The 20,737-nt window shown below is 31.6% G+C and overlaps 1 protein-coding gene across 1 annotated transcript; it reads left to right on the forward strand.

Moving 5' to 3' along the window:
• Window positions 1-4,071: 4,071 nt before the first annotated feature.
• On the forward strand, window positions 4,072-17,369 carry LOC105138001 (Carbohydrate-binding-like fold). The gene is made up of 26 exons (XM_011043975.1): window positions 4,072-4,347; window positions 4,454-4,519; window positions 4,602-4,688; window positions 4,793-4,914; window positions 5,057-5,226; window positions 5,694-5,755; window positions 5,842-5,925; window positions 6,836-6,995; window positions 7,438-7,553; window positions 8,319-8,447; window positions 9,453-9,524; window positions 9,664-9,759; window positions 9,887-9,964; window positions 11,396-11,524; window positions 11,945-12,121; window positions 12,296-12,499; window positions 12,603-12,716; window positions 12,831-13,081; window positions 13,671-13,716; window positions 13,806-14,054; window positions 14,211-14,441; window positions 15,046-15,137; window positions 15,532-15,760; window positions 15,965-16,321; window positions 16,736-16,809; window positions 16,920-17,369. The coding sequence occupies exons 1-26, from the start codon at window positions 4,243-4,245 to the stop codon at window positions 17,023-17,025; spliced, it is 3,606 nt and encodes a 1,201-aa protein (XP_011042277.1). The 5' UTR covers window positions 4,072-4,242; the 3' UTR covers window positions 17,026-17,369.
• Window positions 17,370-20,737: the final 3,368 nt, after the last annotated feature.

Raw genomic sequence — 20,737 nt, forward strand, 5'->3', positions numbered from 1 at the left:
GAACCAAATTTGACACAAAAATAAAAAAAAAATAGAAAAACAATCATAAGGGATGAAATTAAAAAACATTTTCAATTAAGAAAAATGACAAGAATAACTAAAAATAACAATTAAAAAAATGAAGATCATAATTGATATAAAAATAAAATGTCAAAAGATGAAATTCAAAGACAAATTAATTCAATAAAGGATTAAAAATAAAAAAAAAACATTATAAGTAAAAGAACGAACACCAAATCTAATATAAAAACAAAGTATAAAGGGATGCAACTGAAAAAATAATTAACATACTAAATGATCCAAGAACAAATATATTGCAATTAATAAAACAAGGATCAAATCTGATATAAAAATAAAATATCAATTGATGAAATTGAAAAAATAAATTAACTCAATATCTAATTCAAGATCAAATACATTATAACCAAAAGAACGAGGACTTAATTTAACTTAACAAACAAATAACTAATTTTTTTTAATTTTTGTACAATGGCCAACATGTTTTTTTATATGAAGAAAGGGAAAAGAGGGAGAAAGGGAAAAACACATTATTAACGCCTTTCCATGCATGGCCTGTGAACACACTTTATTATCATAACAGGGGTGGTGAGGCACATTAAATGCTACCCCAAACGATGACATTTGATATTGTGTGAGCACTGTACGTGCCACCTGAAACGTGCGGCAGGGCCTGCTTGCTAGTACGTGCTATTCGAGTAACAACTTTCTAAATTTAAAATGAATTTATATATATTAAAATATCAAATTACCTCTAACCTCACATGATAATTACAAAAAAAAAAACCTAAAATGACCTTGCATCCATAGTAGAGAGAGTTTGTTTTTTTGGGACATTTAAGTAATTGACATGCACATAAAAATGAAAAAAATAATTCTAAAGCTCATACACCAAAGATAATTTTTTTAAGGGTTATTTCATAATTACATTGTAGAAAAAATATGAAATTACTAATTAACACCCTTCTTTAATGTAATTACTGATAAGCCCCGTGGAAAAGATCTATATATTCCCAAAGCCAACTTTGCCCACAAGAGCAAAATCAACCTTTTACTGTGGATTTGCATAGTAAAAAGTTGATGCTTTTTAATTATAGTTAATATAAAGGGAAAAATAGGAAAAACATTGTGGACTTGCATATTATTTTTTCTACATGGTTTAGATTATAAGTAATGCTGGTATTGGTCTGTGCTTCATAACGGGTAAATATCATTTTTTTTTAAATGTAAAAAAATATTAAAAGTATAAAGAATATTTTAAGTGTATTGGGTCTGACAACTATACGAGATCTAAGTGCCCTGATCAACGACCCTTGAGTTTGGCGATAATGCTAGACCCAAATGACTTGGATCTAGTGAGCATGCAAGAACCATGTCTGATTAGGTGATAATTAAAATGTTGAGACTTATAATTTTTTTTTATTTTTTATAAAAAAATATTTAAACTATTATTGAAGTATCCTAAACATAAATGTTATTCTTTCAATATAAATTCTATATTCTCTATTCTTTTCTCTCCTTTTTAACTATTTTTTTTAACTCAATGCCTGAGTATTGCATGATCCAAGTGTCTAGACATGGTAATCATGCCATACCCACGTGGCTTGAGTCTGAAAATGTAATAATTAAAATGTTGAGACTTACAATTTTTTTTATAAAAAAATATTTAAATTATCTTTGAAATATCCTAAAAGGAAATCCAAGTTCATAAATTATTTATAAATAACAAATCATCACAAAATCTAATATAACATTATAGATCTAAAAATTTCAAATCATATCTTCCTATTGAAATAGTTTATTTTTTATGTTTATGAATTTGTTATCCTTTTAATAGAAATTCTATCTTCTTTATTTTTTTTCTCTTTTTTTTTAATTATTTTTTCAACTCAACATATGGGTCTGGCATGACCCAAATGCCTGGGTCTTATAACCATGTTAGACCTAAGTGACTTGGATCTAAACAGGTGATAATTAAAAAAATATTGAGACCTATTTTTTTTTTAAATTTTGTATAGAAAATATTTAAATTATCCTTGAAGTATTCTTAATAGAAATCAAAGTTCATAAATTATTTATAAACAACAAATCATCATAAAAATCTAATTTAATGTTTTATATCTAAAAATTTAAATTATATCTTCTTATTGAAATAATTTAGCTTTTATATTTATGAATCTGTATTCCTTTGATAGAAATTCTATCTTCTCTTTTTTTTTTCTCTCTTTTTTGATCAAACTCAATGCAAAAAAACATTAATTTAATGCGTGATGCTTTGTGATTTTTCACCAATGACAACATTACTTTTTATATACACACACACATAACAATATTGGACTATGTATATTTAGTTTCATTATACATATTTTCATTTATAATGCATATAAAAATATTATTTTTTAAAATTTAAAATAAATTATTTAGAACTCAACATTAACCTTGATGCTTGGATTTAACATGGTTACTGTAAATCAATAAAACATTTCATTGTTAATTGTAATAATACTTTTACATAATATAAATAATATACTAAATAACTAAACTATATAGTAATATTGTTATACTTTGTTTCGATTATAAAAAATCTAAGAGGCTTTAAAAAATCAACAAAAAATATAAACACTAAAATTTGAAACTTCAAAAATAATAAATTAAACTCTTTATTAATTATTTATAGGTTATTTTTTGCTATTATCTTACCTTTTTTTTACTAGTTTAAACATATTTTCAAATAATTTTTTAGTTGTTGTCTAGAGCATTAATAATGTCTGATTCAATTCTTTACACAAATCATAAACTAATTTATTTATTTATAATCATGTGGTATATAATTTAATCTTATTCCTAATTTTTAATTAAGAGTGATTATAATTTTTATTATATATTTTAAACATCAAATAAATCAATTATTATTTGATAAAACAAAAAGGCTAATCCTATAAATATTCAAATTTATTTATTTATAAATAATTCTAAATATTTAGCTATTAGAGCTATGTATTTTGAATTTTGCAACAATACCAGATCCACGATAAACACACATCTAAATTTGATAACTATACCAGACTTAAATAATAGATTTGAGGTACCTGAATCTGACACATTTACTAGATTCAAAATAACTAAATTTAGAATAATTACCAAACTTAAGGCTTTTAAATTTTGAATAATTGCTAGACAATTAATACTCATTAACTAAAAGGACAAAGAAAAAATAATGTATGAGAAGAAAACAAAAACCAAAAAAAAAAGATAAAAAATTAAAATTAAAATTATTATTATAATTTACTAGTTTAAACAAAAATGAATAGTTTCAAATTATTTTTTAGTTGTTGTCTAGAGCATGATAATAATGTCTGATTCAATTCTTTACACAAATCATAAACTAATTTATTTATTTATTTATAATCATGTGGTATATAATTTAATCTCCTTCCTAATTTTTAAATAAGATTATAATTTTTATTATATATTTTAAACATCAAATAAATCAATTATTATTTGATAAAACAAAAAGGCTAATCCTATAAATATTCAAATTTATTTATTTATAAATAATTTTAAATATTTAGCTATTAGACCTATGTATTTTGAATTTTACAACAATACCAGATTCACGATAAACACACGGCTAAATTTAATAACTATACCAGACTTAAATAATAGACTTGAAGTACTTGAATCTGACACATTTGCTAGATTCAAAATGACTAAATTTAGAATAATTACCAAACTTAAGGTTTTTAAATTTTGAATAATTGCTAGACAATTAATACTCGTGAACTAAAAGGATAAAGAAAAAATAATGAATGAGAAGAAAAAAAAAAGATAAAATATTAAAATTAAAATTATTATTATAATTTACAGTGAAATATTTCTTAATCTAAAATGGTTTTTTGTATTATTTAATTTTTATTATATTTTATTATTTGAGGGGGACAAAATTATAGGCAAAACACAGTGCCCAGGCTCTGCTCCCACCCAAATCAAGCCCAAAACAGATGCCCAAACCGAAACCAAAACGGGATAAGCTCCCGTGTTTTATACTTTTATTTGGCCTGGCTAATTTATATAGCGTGCTCTAAAAATCTCAAAATCCATAAACCCTCACGTCGGAGGGATATAGTTACACTTACGCTCACAGTCGAAATTAATCCCACTAATTTAATCAATCACATGTGAAGTACCCCCCACCAGATCTGTTCTCTCAAATCATCGCTAAAAATGAAGATGATCGGAGACTTATTTCTCTGCTTATCGATCGCACTAATTTTCTCAATCTCAGCTGTTTCTGCTGATTTGATTAACGGTTGTGGCGGATTCGTCGAGGTGATTCCCTAAAACATCACTGTCTTTTTTCCTTCCTAACAAATTTAAAGAAATTAACTTAGCTTAATGAAATATCATTACGGATCTGAGTTAATGGAAACTGCAGGCCAGTTCTTCTCTGGTAAAGTCAAGGAATCCAAGCGCCACAAAATTGGATTATTCTGACATCACGGTAAGTTTTCATATTCAAATTATTTTCACTTATTTGTGTCAACAATTTATCTCATTTAATTTTTGTATCAATGTAAGGGCAGGTAGAGCTTCGTACTGTAGATGGATTGGTAAAGGAGAGAACACAGTGTGCACCCAATGGTTACTACTTCATTCCAGTCTATGACAAGGTAATAATTCGTTAAATCATTTCATTTCAGTTTTTTATTTAATAATGATTGATATTGTTTTCATCCTCCCATCCTTTTCGTTTTTTCTTATAAATGATCTGCAGGGCTCATTTGTTATTAAAATCAATGGACCGGAAGGATGGTCGTGGGACCCGGAAAAATTCCCGGTTGCCGTTGATGATATGGGCTGCAACCGCAATGAAGATATTAATTTTCGATTCACAGGGTATGTTTAGAAGAATAATGTTTGGATAATTTGAGCATAGTCTTGCATAATTCGCGAACTAAGTTAGTTGGTATTAGGACGATATACTTATCTTAAGCTTGTATACTGTAGATTGAGTTGAGTTCATGTTTTTACGTTACAGGTTCACTATATCTGGTAGAGTTGTGGGAGCAGTTGGTGGACAGAGCTGTTCTGCAAAGAATGGTGGTCCTTCGAATGTTAATGTTGAGCTTCTGTCTCCTAACGATGATCTCATTTATTCTATTGTAACCTCACCAGACGGGAGTTACTTGTTCAAAAATGTTATTCCAGGTATGGGGATTCCTTTTTCATTTTGTTTTCAAGGTTTATGTTAGTTTTATGCTTGTATTCCATACAAGAACACACACATTTATTTCAAACTCATCTGAACATTATTAAAACTTGCCAGCTATTTGCATGTATCACTATGAAAATGGAGAATGGTTGTCTTTAAGTCTACATCAATGAAACGAATGGTATGAATTGGTTATCATACATTGCACTAAATGTGGTGGCATAATATCCCCTGTTGGGATTCCACGTTTCTTCATATATTTACATTAACTGAAGTCTCTTTCTCATTATGTTATCTATCCACAAATATGTGGTGAACGGTGTCTTGCAACATCCATTTCCATTGTTTGGGGGTGAAAGGAGCTGAACCTGGGCAATCCCATCCCTCAGGGCATTAGTTTTAATTGTTCTACTGCTGGATCCATGCCTTGCTGAAATCTCAAAAAATCATTGTATCCGTGCAGGAAAATACAAAGTTCGTGCTTCACATCCTGATTTGAAAGTTGAAGTTAGAGGTTCCACAGAGGTCAGATATGCTGTCTGTCCTTTTCTCAGTTAGCTGCAATTTTGTCCTTGCATGCTGCTGTTTGCTTAATACTGCACTCCTTGCAGGTGGAATTGGGTTTTGAAAATGGCATAGTTGATGACATTTTCTTTGTCCCTGGATATGATCTTCATGGATTTGTGGTTGCTCAGGTAAAACCTTCTGTGAAGAATTTTTTTACTGTAGCTGCTTTATATATATATATATTTAAAAAAATTGTGTTGTCAACAACAACAACCAAATCTCATACTAAACCATTCGGAGTCAGCTACATGGATCCTTTTGAAACTTCTGTAAGATCATGCACCAAATCTGCCCCAATATTGAGAGATTTTAAATACTTTGATGCCACTTCCATCCATGTTAGCATAGGTTCCCCTCTTTCCTCTTTGCCCCCTACTAATGACAACTTATCATGTCTCTGAACCAGGGAATAAGCTGCCCTGTTTTGGACATTGCCAAACCTTCTAAGGCACCCATTGTGTGCTACACAGACCTTTCGGTGGATGTGTTCTTTTCTTTCATTTGCATTGTCTATCTACTGAAAAATCTATTGAATCTATAGATTCTTACTATTTTTTTCTTTTAAACTGGGTCTTGGAACAGCTTTCTTCTTTTAATTTCCTCTTTTTAGGGCAGACTATAATGCAAGATTTGAAGCTAAGAGTCACTATTCCACTTCTGACACAGAAAATTAATGTACAAGAATGCGCATTCATATATTAGACTATATATGCTGCCAGAGCTGGACATTATATCTCTAGTTTATGGCCCCAATATGCAGCATTTATCATCATGATAACTTTGTGCATGTTTACTATATTTTTCATAATTACAAAGCTTGTTTTCCTCTTTGGTAGGGAAATCCAGTTTTGGGAGTTAACATTTATCTATGTTCATGTACAGGAATGTGCATTCTTATTAGACTAAATATGGGACCAGCGATGGACATTATGTTTCTAGTTTATGTTCCCTACAGTGCAATGTCTATCATCATGAGAACTTTGTGCGTCTTTACTATTTTTTTTTCACATACACATGTCCTGTTTTCCTCTTTGGTAGGGAAATCCAATTTTGGGAGTTCACATGTATCTGTATTCGGATGATGTTGAAAAAGTAGATTGTCCTCAAGGCTCTGGTGAGGATGTGGGGCAAAGAAAGCCTCTCTGTCATGCTGTAACCAATGCTGATGGAATGTTCAGATTTAAATCACTACCATGCGGTAACACCCTCTAAGACTTTTTTTCATCTTTTCACTCTTTCTTTATGCTTGTTCTGAATGTTATGAACATTTTGTGTTTAGTACTTAGCTGAACCTGATGCTAAACTAAATGATAGTCAATGAGTTTCATTAACTTTACATCATTTCAGTGTCTGCATGCTATTTTACAGTAGAAAACTGAACCAAGTTTACTACATTCTGTTAGATGTAATAGCATAAGCTTAACTTGTTGAACCCTACTGTAGCTTTGCATTTGTACGTTCTGCCCTGAAGTTACTATTTTTTGCATTTTCTGCTTAAATTGTCTTGGTTACCATCTTGTGTTCATCAAGTCTTGAAATGCTTATTTATGCATTATGTCCAAATTAATAAAAGGTGCTAATTTCATGCTTCTTGGCGATTGTTCTGCATTGTTGTGATCAATTTATTCAATGCTTTATAGGTCATTATGAGCTTGTTCCATCCTACAAGGGTGAGAATACGGTATTTGATGTTTCACCTCCTCTCATGTCGGTTTCTGTTGAGCATCAGCATGTAACAGTCCCCCGACAATTTCAGGTAGGACATATTGTAGTTCCCGTAATCAAATAGATAAACTTCTATTCCTTTGTTATCTTTGTCAACCATCTTTCTGGTGTCCTTTTTCTACTTTTTATCTTGAAAATCATTGAGCACTGCATTAATGTTACATGAATTGTTTTTCTAAGGAATAAAAAAATAATAGTTGTAAGCACTATAAGCCCGTGAGTCTATGCTGGTGTTGACTGCCCCCCATTAAGCAGCGTCAATGGAAAAAATATGTTCACAATTTATAATTGTATAAGGTTTTCTACATCAAACCAGCAATATTCATTTCCTATTGTGGATGATGAGATCAATTGCCCCATTTGTTGACTGTTTATGTTCAGATCTAATATCCATCTCAAAAGCTGTAACCCCTCACAGAAAAATAAAAAGATTGTAATTGTATAATCATCCTGATTTTGGTTGTATTGTCATCCTTAAGGTTAGAGCAACTTAATATCTTGAGGGCCAGTCTTAGTATACTTTTCCCTGGTGCCAATCATTTGGTTACTAGCCAGCTGACAGCTAAATAGAGAAGTGAAGAACTAGCATTATGATGTTCTATCTGGCTAGTGAGATTCTTTTCCTTAATGGCATTGGTGTACATTCTAACTTCATAGGCAACAACAGCTCTGTTTACAAGCTCTCTGAAGCATCTCAGGAGTCACATCATTGTCATCTTTCTCACATTCTCACTTCCATCTGTTGTCAGAAAGGTCTATTCAGCTATATCATCCTTTGAACTGTTGGTTTGTGCAGGTCACAGGATTTTCTGTGGGGGGTCGCATAGTTGATGGGAATGGCATGGGAGTTGAGGGTGTCAAAATCATTGTTGATGGTCATGAAAGGTCTGCAACTGATAAACAAGGCTATTACAAGCTTGACCAGGTATAGTCTTGTGCATGATCTCAACTTTAATAATTATATTTGTCATTCTTGATCATCTCAGTATTTTTAATGAGTTTTTTTTTTGAGTGAGTTCACCCTATATTCTGTTTTTTTTTTTCATTGGGTACATTTCATCTTGCTATTGCATCAGATGTCTTGTTTTATTCCTTTTCTTTTCAGCTGATCAAATAATATCTGCTGGCATCCTACTGTGTCTTACCAACCTTTGACAATCCTCTTGGAGCTCTATGAAGTGATTGACAGATACAATAAATTGTACAGTAGTCCTGGGCTTGAACTGACTGCGAGTACTAAGCCTGGAACTCTGTCAATTAGATACATGGTTGCTTTTTTCCTAATTCATGGGGACCACTTAAGAGCATATTTGTATAATTTCTTGATGGATATGCTTAGTTCGATTTCAAATTGTGGCAGCATGGTTAGGGGTTAAGTTTCATAGACTTCATATCATTGGCTATAGCCACTTCATAATTTTAGGAGTTGATAACATCTCTGTTTATTAAAGCAAACCATTTACTGTCCTGAAATCTATGGAGTCATTCCTTTTTACTCTTTATTTGTGGGGTGGGGGATATATTGTGATTCTCAGACTCTCAAAGAGTGAATTGATGATACTTGTTCAGCATAAAAAAAGAGCTGAAGTTTGTCCTTGTTAGAGTAAAATTTGCATAAGGATCCTTCCATCCATTGATCTCGGCCATGGTTTTCTAAACAAGAATATTTGCAAGCTTCTATTGTATGCTTTCAAAAATTTACTTATTTTTCTGTCAATCTCCTTCATCAGTCTCATGAATCTAGTACCTCTTAATTATTGATCATGTTAATTGCTGTTCCATTATCACCAATAAAGTATTTAAGCTTAAGCTAGGTAGGAGAACTTTTCGTGGTCATGCAAGTATGTAGTTTCTGACCTTGAAACATGACAGTTCCAAGCCAAAGTCTTAAAGGCAGGCACTTCATCTTTGCTAAATTACTTGTTTTTAGGTTACATCAAATCGTTATACGATAGAGGCCAAGAAGGAGCATTACAAGTTCAACAAGTTGAAGGAGTATATGGTAAAGTATAACAGGATATTTCTTTAGCATCTTGAATACTTTCCCTCTTTTTTAATGGATATAAGAGGTATACACTATAGGTTTAATTATTCTTTTAATTATGAGGCATCCACTTGACCGTTTCTACTTCTTTGATCAGGTTTTGCCAAATATGGCTTCAATTCCAGATATTACAGCAATCTCATATGATGTCTGTGGTGTAGTAAGCATGATTGGTTCTGGATACACGGCAAAGGTAATGCTTTTTTAATTAAAATATGATAGCATGGTAAAAGTGATTTTGCAGATTTACATTTTTTTCCCGTGGTTATTATAGAATTTGCACATTTACAATTTCAAACTTTGTTGTGTATGACTTCTAGGTAGCCTTGACCCATGGACCTGAGAATGTCAAACCTCAAGTCAAACAGACAGATGGAAATGGCAATTTCTGCTTTGAGGTATGCTTGAGGAAGTGCAATTTGGAAACACTTTTGATCGCAAAAAAAAATGATATTTCCCCCCTTATATTAGCTTATTGAACTGTACATTTTAAAAATACAAGCGTATATATCCTGCATGTTGCAGAAAAAATATGAATTTTGAATGAAGTTGAAGAAAATGTGTGGATAAAGAGAGAAAAAAGGCATATCTGATAATCAATTTAGGGTGGTGGGACCTCCTCAAATTTTCTTTTTTTCTTTTTGCTTTTTCATTATACAATCATTTTAAACCAGTGCTATTTTGCAGCATCACAAATATTCACAGAGACACATGTATATATATGCATTATGAAAACAATAATGGAATGCACCTTGATGAATAGATTTTTGTTTTAGGCAGTGCAAGCAAAGCAAGCCTTGTAAAATCTTTAAGAGTTGTGACTCAGTGAGTTATATAAACAGCTAGTTATATGAGGCATTATTTTAATGGATGACCTGGGATCTTTTTTTTTTTGGTTTTCTCAAGCTCTGGCTCATAGGTATCAGTTACCATGCTTCAAAATGTTCTAAAGAATTTAGTTATTAACATACGGGTGCAGGTAGATTTTTGCTATGTTGCGCAGAGTTTTTGAACTTGATGAACCATTGAGATATTTGTTGATGTGGAGAGTATGATTTGCATTGTATTTGAGAAATCTTAGATGCTTCTACTCCTATTTTTTTTTATAGTGTCAGAAAGGAACACAGGATAGATATCTTTTTACCTTTCATTGTTTTACACCACAAACATATGATTAAGAAATAAACCACTGTTAAATCAACAGTGTTGAAGTCACTGTTCTAAGAACAGTGTTATGGAATAAAATTTGAGTACATCTATTAAAATATTAATGAATTCTCCTTTAATTTTTTTTTTAATTTTTATAAAGAGCTTTTAGGTTCATGGAAATCCATGATCCTTCCTTTCTGTTTCCCAACATGTAGTCATTTATTATTCTATTTATTTTTGCTTGGTATTTTGTGAAACTTGTGTGTCAAAAGTACAGAACTCTTCTGGTCCTATGCCCTGATATGCTTCTGTTCAAGATTGATTATATAAGCAGCTGGCACTGGAATATGCAATTACTGCTCTTAAGTTGATCCATTCAATTATCTGTGTTTTATCTATGAGATCTTTGCTACAGCACTGTGAACTTATGAATATGTATTCTGGAGTGATTTTAAGTGCATGCCATGCAATTTTGATAACTTTTCTTCAAGATTTTATTAAGATGATCACATGGGATGCAAAAATTACCCTTGAGATGATTTAAGAATACTTTGCAAAACTCTATTGCTGTGGATTTCAACCATTTGTTTTCTTCCCTTTATTTTCATCAATCAAGCATTGATGCAGCTAGAACTAAATCTGATAAAGTCACATCTTTCTTCTTTATCATCATCTGTCAGGTTTCACCCGGTGAGTATCGCTTATCTGCTTTGGCTGTTACACCTGACAGTGCTCCTGGACTTCTGTTTTCGCCATCTTATGCTGATGTTATGGTGAAAAGTCCATTGCTGGATGTACAATTTACTCAGGTAACATGAAATGTTATATGAGAAAGAAATTATGTTTACCTTGTGATGACTTGTTGCAACTTCATTGTTATTGTGTCCAGATGACATATTGCAACTTTATTGTTATTGTGTCCATCCATTCTCAGAAGTTCAATTCCAAGACCATGATGTGTTTAGTCCCTTCCCACCACTGCTTTACACGTAGTTGTTAGATTGGACACAGGAACTGGTTTCAGTAGTAGTATCACATGATTTGAGATGGCAATCAATTTATTTCTATCAATTAGAGGAGAAATGTTATCCTTGGTCTGTGTTTTTGTTTTCTTTTCTTTTAGATCATGGAAATTGGCACAGATGATACCTTGGATTTCTAATAGTAATTGTGCATTCTTTGCTTGGTGAAAATACTTCTTACTGATGTTTATCTTCCTTTTCATGAAGGTTCTTGTCAATGTTCATGGTTCTGTTACTTGCAAGGAGAAGTGTGGTCCATCAGTTTCTGTCGCCCTTGTGAGATTGGCTGGTAAACATACAGAAGAAAGAAAGTCTGTTAGTTTGACAAATGATCGTGATGAATTTCTCTTTCAGAATGTTGCGCCTGGAAAATACAGGCTTGAGGTAAAGTGTGTTCAAGGAAACGTTTTTTATCTGAAAGATATAATTTTATTTTTACATGATCACTACACTCATTTAGTGATAAATTGCACTTGTACCCCTACCTTATTATTTTCTTTTCCCAAAGCCAGCTGATTGTAAGTGCTTTTTGTGTTTTTAATGAATGTGATTTCTTAGGTTAAACATGGTTCCTCAAAAGCTGTGCCCAATGAAGATAATTGGTGCTGGGAACAGAGATTCGTCAATGTGGATGTTGGTGCTGAGGATGTTGCAGGAATTGCTTTTGTTCAAAAAGGTTACTGGATAAATGTTATCTCAACCCATGAAGTGGATGCTTCCATGATTAAGCCAGATGGTTCGCCCATTGATTTGAAAATCAAGGTAGTTTTTCCCCTTAAAATGCGTGCTTGAAATTTGTTTGATTGCATCAGATGCCACACACAACTTCTGCTATATTGATATTTAATTGTAATGTGAACTGCAGAAAGGTTCACAGAATATATGCATGGAATCTCCTGGAGTACATGAGCTGCACTTTGTTAACTCCTGTATTTTCTTTGGGAGCTCGCCAATAAAAATTGATACATCAAACCTGCTGGTAAGCTATCAAACAGTGCCAGCTTTTGTTTCTCCTTTACCTTTTTTTTCTTGCATTTTCCACTTTCAAAAATCTCCTTTTTAGTTATTCCACTTTTATGTTTTTTGCCTGTAGCCTATCTATCTGAAAGGAGAGAAGTATCTTCTTAAAGGACAAATCAGTGTCGAGTTAGGCTCGGCTGATGGTGGATATGAATTACCTAATAATATCATTGTAGACATCCTTAATAGTGAGGGCAATCTTTTTGATGGTACCGCTGCCATCCTTGTATCACATGAAGATGATCAAACTGGATCTGCCTTGTTTGAGTACTCTGTGTGGGCTAATCTTGGAGAGAAACTTACCTTTGTTCCTCGGGACCCTAGGTATACAAATTATTTGTAATTGTTTTCCTTCTTTCCATTGTAATATCATGATATTCTCAGTGCTGGCAGGTGTTTGGTACAAGCTAGCATGTATTATCAGATTTCGCAGCTGGTCTTTTACAATATTTTACTTTTGTATTCTGGAAATCAGATTTGTTCTGTGTGAATTGGTTACTAAAATCTATACATTAATGTGAATTGCATTTCCTTTTTTACTCGTAGATATTTATACATAGTTGAGAGAAAAGTTTGCGAGCAATGCACCATGCTAGTTAAAGACAGAAGAGTTGCAATTTCTTTTTTTCATTCCTTCTGTGTCTATATGCATAAGCTCCCTTTCTCAATGATCTTGTTGAGTTTTGTTCATGTTAAATTGAAGGGGCTGCAGCTCATTTGTTATGTTTTCTCTTTTTGGTCTATTCTTAGAATTATACATAGTTTCCTTAATTTTTCTTCGTTCATGGTGTGCAATTTCATTTTTCTGGTTTCGTGTTTAAATGTCTAGAAATTCTGTTTCAACATCATAAATTTTACACCTTGGCATAACCATCCTATCAAAGTAGTTAACTTGAGCTTTGATGTCTTTCAGGAACAATGGAGAGAAGAAGATCTTGTTTTACCCCAGAGAACAAAATGTAATTATCAATAGTCTTTCGCCTTCTGAATTCTTCCTAAGATGCACGATTAAGTTTAATGCTTTAAATATTTTTCTTTGTTATCTTAGGTTTTGGTGGCAAATGATGGTTGCCAATCTCCAATCCCCCCATCATCTGGCCGAATGGGGCTCTACATAGAAGGATCAGTTTCTCCCCCTCTTTCTGGTGTTCACATAAAGATTATTGCTTCTGAAGACAGCAAAATTACTCCACTCAAGACAGATGAAATAGCATTTCAAACTGCTACAGGAGTGGATGGTTCTTTTCTTGGGGGGCCTCTATACGATGATATAACTTACAGAGTTGAGGCTTCAAAGGTATTGTTCTCTTACATAACGCAGCAAGTAAATTTAAGCACAAGGTTTCTACGTTTCTTTCCTGTTAGACGGGGATATATTTTTTTTTTTTTGCTTTTATATCTCAACTTATATTTCATATTTTATGTTATGTGATATTTCTCTCTATTCTTGCAGCCTGGCTATCATCTTAAACGTGTAGGGCCTCATTCCTTTTCTTGCCAGAAGCTAGGTCAAATTTCTGTACACATATACTCCAAAGATGATTCTAATGAACCCATTCCTTCTGTGCTATTGTCATTGAGCGGTGATGATGGTTATAGGAACAATTCAATATCCGGGGCTGGTGGGACTTTCCACTTTGATAACTTATTTCCTGGCACTTTCTATTTGCGTCCTCTACTGAAGGTAAATTACCGAGACCTCTTATGTTATCCATAACTTAACTCAACTAGGCTGCAATCTTATCTAGTTGAGATTGATTTCATTAATCCTCTTCCTTGCTTTAGGTATCATGCTCATATGATGTAATTGTTGATTTGAGCTAGCCATATACATTGCAACACTCCTTTACCAGTTCTAAAACCAGCTCAAGTTTGTTAACTATGTTTCTTCTGATGAGCATTCCCCCCCTCACGAAAAAAAGAAAACTCTCCTTCTCAAGTCACCAGTCAACATGCCTTGACACAGATGTTTAATTGGTTTGAATTTTATTTTGAAGCGAGGCTAAAAGTTCTTTCAAAGAGTGCAAACCTTGCTTATCCAGCTGAAGTTTCTGAAGCTCTCAGTTACTGTACGAAGCATTAATGCATATCATTAAGTTTTGAGCTCTCCAGCTTTGGATCAACATCATTGCACATGCTTTATTTTTTTCAAATCACTGTTTAAAATATTATCATGTCATGTTAGTCACCTTTGGCTTTGAACCTCTGCCAAGAGGGAATTACAGAATACCTAAACCCGCACAGATTATTTGCTTATCATCTCATCCAATGATTTGATGTTTTTGCAGGAGTATGCTTTCTCGCCATCAGCTCAAGTAATAGAACTTGGTTCTGGGGAGTCTAGAGAAGTCACTTTCCATGCCACCCGTGTTGCTTACAGGTCTTATACAGTCTTCATTTCCTGCTAGAGATTTCTGTTATTTCAGCAAATCAAGTAGATAATGCCATAATCAAATATATAACATATTTATTCCATTTCTACAGTACAAAATCACATTCCCAAGTCTTAAATCTCATTAAAAAAGAATTTTGAATCCTCCAATTTTTCCAAAGTTAAAATTTAATATTATTATGATACTAGTTTATAATTTCCTAGCATCATGTACTGCTCTGCTACACTTTCTACTTTATTTGCAAATATGCTGCATGAATTCTTTAAAATTGCTACATTTTCATTTGATCCCAATCTTACTGAAATTAAGATAATCTTTCCAATGTTTATATTTGGATATCTTACTTTACTGAAAGACTAATATGGGTTCTGCTCTTCACAGTGCAACAGGTACTGTCACACTATTGTCTGGCCAGCCAAAAGAAGGTGTCTCAGTTGAAGCTCGGTCGGTGTCAAAAGGTTACTATGAGGAGACAGTAACTGATTCGTCTGGAAGTTATAGGCTGAGAGGGCTTGTACCTGAGGCAACCTATGTAATTAAAGTAGTAAAAAAGGATGGCTTGGGTACCAATAGAATTGAGCGTGCATCACCTGAATCTGTTACTATTCAGGTTATGCTTTTTGGTGCTATTTTTTTTTCTTTTCCTTTTTGTTCCGGTGAAACAAGGAAAAAAAGCTTAGGTTTATTCTTAGATTAAAACCTACCCTTATTGGGATCTTAGCTTCATCTTATTGGGCTCCATGTTTAACACCCATGTATAATCTCTTTTTGCTGCAAATATGTGAAGTCTGATGCGTATCCATTGATTTTGTAGGTTGGATCAGGGGATATAAGGAATTTGGATTTTGTGGTCTTTGAACAACCAGAAGTGACCATTTTAAGTTGCCACGTGGAAGGACGGAGAATGAAAGAACCACAGTCACAGCTATTGGTTGAGATCAAGTCGGCAAGTGATTCATCCAAGACTGAGACTGTCTTTGAGCTCCCAGTGTCCAACTTCTTTCAGGTGAAGAATTTACCCAAGACTAAACACCTCCTGCAGCTTCGAACAAGTTTGCAGTCAAAAACCCACAGATTTGAGTCGGAGATTATTGAGGTTGACCTTGAGAGGACAGCCCAGATCCATGTGGGCCCACTGCGATATAGTTTTGAGGAGGATCACCAGAAACAGGTTTGTTTTACATTCATTCAACGAGAGTTCTCTAGAACTAATCTTACAACAGTTCTGAATAGTAGTGATCTAGAGATAACTCTCATTTTTTTTTTGTGGAGAGATTGTACAGACAAAATCAGTTTGATTAATTGGGACAATAGAGCTGTAGTGCAGTCGCTCCCAAAAAATTCAGTTGATTTGGTCTACACATACTGAGTCTATTGAACAATTTTCTGTTAGTCCATTGGTCGGCTCAATAATCATTGGAATAAAAAAAACACCTCTATTGGTGGCTATCCCTTCCAAAATCTACATGGGAATGTTCCTTAGAAAATAGTCTGATGGGTAGATTAGATTTGATATCATTAAATGATGACATAAGTCTTCCTCTCTATCTTTCTAATGTGACCTTTTCCTCTTCCATGGCTGCAGGAATTAACTCCAGCACCAGTGTTCCCTCTAATAGTTGGTGTTTCTGTAATTGCCCTTTTCATTAGTATGCCGAGGTAACCGTAATATAGTTACCCAAACAGAACACTTTTAAATGCTTCAAGACATGAAATATTCTAATGCATTTGGCTGAAACCTGACAATTGTTTTCTGAATGTTCTTAAAGATTGAAGGATCTGTATCAAGCCACTGTGGGAATACCGACACCAGGATTTATGACAATGGCTAAGAGGGAACCCCGAAAGCCAGCTGTGAGAAAGAAGGCATACTGAAGATCCCTTTTGTGCCTATGGAAAGCACGATGGTAGAGTTGAACTTGAGGCATTCTCAATTCGCCGTTTCAGGTTACGCTGAACACAGAGTTAACTTGTGTAAGAACACTAGCACTTATACAGACTGGAGTTTCTTTCTTTCTTTCAGAATCCCTAGAATGCAAGTTCTCTGATTTGTAGAAGCGAAAAAAAGCAGACCTAGTAACACACTTTAGTTATTTTTCCTCTTCTTTCTGTTCTTTCCATTTTTGTTTATGTTGTTGTATTTTGAATTAGCTTTCAGCAAATAGAACAATAATTCGAGTAGAATGCCACCAATTTTGTTTTTTTAATATAACGTTGCAGTAAATAATTTTACATGCATATGTAGTGAAGTGTGAAGACCAATGGTTCACGTACTGTTGTGTATGAGTTCTTTATAGCCATGAAAATGGTTGTGATATGTCTTGAACCAAAAAGAAACTGTATGGTTCTTTTAGCATGCCTAGCCATGCATTAGCAGCCTTTTTTAGGGGTCACATGATCACTCGTGGGACGTGGGTTGGAAAATTCTTTTCTGGTTAAGATGGCTACTTCTACATGGAAGGAGATGAGGTTTTGGTTTTTTTTAGTAGGTGTGCTTTCATTACACACATTGGAGATAATTAAGCTGTGTGAAAATTGAGGCCCGTTACTGTTTAAGCCCCTGCCTGTTAATATTTATATGTTGTCTATTATTATTATGCTCTTTCGGATGGTATTATTTCTTGGAAACGCAGTTCAAAACCCTGTTGGGTAAATTTATTTTAAAAAAAAAAAAATTGAATTGTTTAGATGTGTTTATAATAACATTGCTGGGTAAATTTTTTTTTTTTTTTAAATTTGAATTGTTTAGATGTGTTTATAATAACACTATTTTTTAAAAATGTATTATTTTAATGTATTTATAAAAAAAAAATATTTTAAAAAATAATTGTTATATTATAAAATTTGAGTTGAAATAGAGTTATTAGGTGTATGGTATTAGTTTTTTTGGTATTTTGCATCTGTTATAGTGTTTTAAAAGTATTTTTTATTTGAAAATATATTGAAATAATATTTTATGTATTTTTTAAAATTTATTTTTAATATCATAAGTCAAAAAAAAATTAAAATAAAAAAAATATTAATTTAAAATAAAAAATAAAAAATAAAAATAAAAATAAAAATTATTTTTTAAAAAATATTCTTAAAATACAGAAGCTCTCATACTTTCTTTAATAGGGTGAAATAGAGTAGGCAATTTGGCTGAGTTATATTATAATTTTTCTTGTTTTTGTTTTAGTCAACATTTTACAAGATTGTGCCATTTCTGACGTCTTTTAAGATTTTTAAAGTCAAAAGCCTGCCCGTTGTCATTTCTTGGTAAATAAGCTGAAGACGACAGGCTTGTCGCTTATCTTGAAAGAAACTCAGAGCCATCCTCCGCGCTATTGAAAATGGGGAGGGGATACTTTAACGCATGAAGAGGTGAGTAAATTAATCAAATTATTTGAAATATTCATAAAAACCTAAATAGAAAGGTTAATTTTTTAGATAATATTGGTTAGAATTTTTTAAAATTAATTCAGTTCAATTTTTATTTTAGATTTTAAAAACTGAATTAAATTGAACCGAACCAAACAAAAAAAAATCATTATAAACTTGATTTTTGTATTAAATATATCCATTTTTTGCTCAAATTCTTCATAATTAAAATTAAGAAGGATAATATAAATTTTTATTTATCCAAAACATCTCTATGTAATGTTTTATGAAAATTTCATTTATGATTGGGGTGGAAAAAAAAAACTTTTCCACAATAAAACTCACTCAAAAAAATGTCATTTATATTTTAAGTAAGTAATTTTTTTTTTTTGAGTTTCATCATTACATAATTTAGTATTTTTTTTATTATTATATTTATAACTCATAACCTCTTATTTAGAACTTCTACTCTTTTATAAACTTGTTGTTTAAGTTTTTTTTTCATTGTTATATTTCCAATGATAATACAATTCATTAGAGGAGAGGTTTTTGTTTTTCTTACTAACATAGATAACTATATTTTTTTTGTTGTATCATTTCAATTTTTTTTTTGACAAATTAGACGGATACGAAAATGATAATCTTTCTTTTTTATCATTTGACTTATAAAACAAATTGTAACATTTTCTTTTTTAAAATATTTTTAGAGTGTGTTTGGTATTGCGGTAACTGATGTGATTGTGATTTGAAAAAAAATTATTTTTATAAAAAGTACTTTTAGTTGAGGTTGTTTAATATTTATATATATTTGGTTAAAATTATGATTAAAATTAAGGTTAAATAAAAAATAATTTAATGTGTTCGGTTAAGAATATTTTTTAAATTAAGGTTATAAAATAACAAATGAATAATGTTTAACACTAATTTTTTAAATAAAACATAATTAAAAATAAAAAATATTTATTTTTTATTTTGTTAGATCAAACCCGGTTCAATACATTTTTAACATTGAATCAGACAGGTCGAGCAGGAACACTCCATTGTTCATGGAAGAAAATCCATAAACAGTGGAGCATGCTTTACTGTTCATGAGTTTTCCAGTTCAAGAAGCAGTGAATTGTTGTTTCTTGCAAACTTGTCGCCATGCCACAATTAATGGTAGACTCCATCAATATAAATATATTATTAAAATATTATTAAATAATTACGTTGTTATGGTTGCTTCACTGTTTATGAGTTTTCAGCTCAAGCAGCAAATTGTTATTACTTACAAATTTGTAACCATAATTAATAATAAACCCACTAATATAAATTTATTATTAGAATATTATCAAATAGTTAAATTGCTGTGATTGCTTTAAACACAAAAGCAACCCAGCACACTCTTAAAATAATATGTTTTATATATTGAAATTCCATCTCACTAGTTACTTTAGCCTAAAATTATTTTTCAGCGGTGAATGCATAAATCATCTATTTATTTGATGTTTACACTCGTGAAATGGCCCCAGATGTTGACTATTTCTTGTAACCTCTCTTGTATTAATAAAAGCACGACTATCGTTTTCAATTCAATTATTAGTTGAATCCATTCCTATTTATTTGCAAGGAAAACTCAAATTTTTTTTATAATGTCTTGAAATATGGTATAAATTATATTTTAATTTTTTTAAAAAAATTAATTTTTTTATATGTTTGGAATCATTTTAATATTCTAATTTCAAAATTAATTTTTTTAAAATAAAAAAATATTATTTTAATATATTTCAATCCAAAAAATAATTAAAAAAGCAACTACAACTATACTCCCAAGCAATCTTATAATTTCTTTTCGTGCTTTATAATTTTAAACAGACTTCCAAACAATCTTGTAATTTCTTTTCGTGCTTTATAATTTTAAACAGAAATTACATGTAAATTAAATTGATTAACCCAATCCCTCCAAAATCCCTATTGACCAAAATTTCAAATTATAAATAGCTTACTCATTTTATTTTATTTCCCATGTAATTACATCTTACCATACATTAAACTCTTTAATTAATATAATGACACATGAATTTCGTATTAATTTAATAAATTTAAGTGTGGTCGAAATTCTCTATCCAAAAAATTGCTCTCTTTTCACTAAGTTTAACAAACACACATTACGTTCACAATATACACTCTAATCAATATTTTTGCATAAAGTTTTCCTCACCAATTCAAGTAAGAGTCTCAATCTTCC

The sequence above is a fragment of the Populus euphratica genome, unplaced genomic scaffold, assembly GCF_000495115.2.
Source record: "Populus euphratica unplaced genomic scaffold, PopEup_1.0 scaffold173.1, whole genome shotgun sequence".
In the NCBI taxonomy this organism is placed as follows: Eukaryota; Viridiplantae; Streptophyta; class Magnoliopsida; order Malpighiales; family Salicaceae; genus Populus; species Populus euphratica.

Excerpts from the sequence above, each read along its gene's own strand:
- LOC105138001 (XM_011043975.1), top strand. The coding sequence starts at position 4,243 with ATGAAGATGATCGGAGACTTATTTCTCTGCTTATCGATCGCACTAATT. Across the intron at positions 4,689-4,792 it reads TCATTCCAGTCTATGACAAG|GGCTCATTTGTTATTAAAAT; the intron begins GTAATAATTCGT and ends AATGATCTGCAG. Across the intron at positions 9,965-11,395 it reads ATGGCAATTTCTGCTTTGAG|GTTTCACCCGGTGAGTATCG; the intron begins GTATGCTTGAGG and ends ATCATCTGTCAG.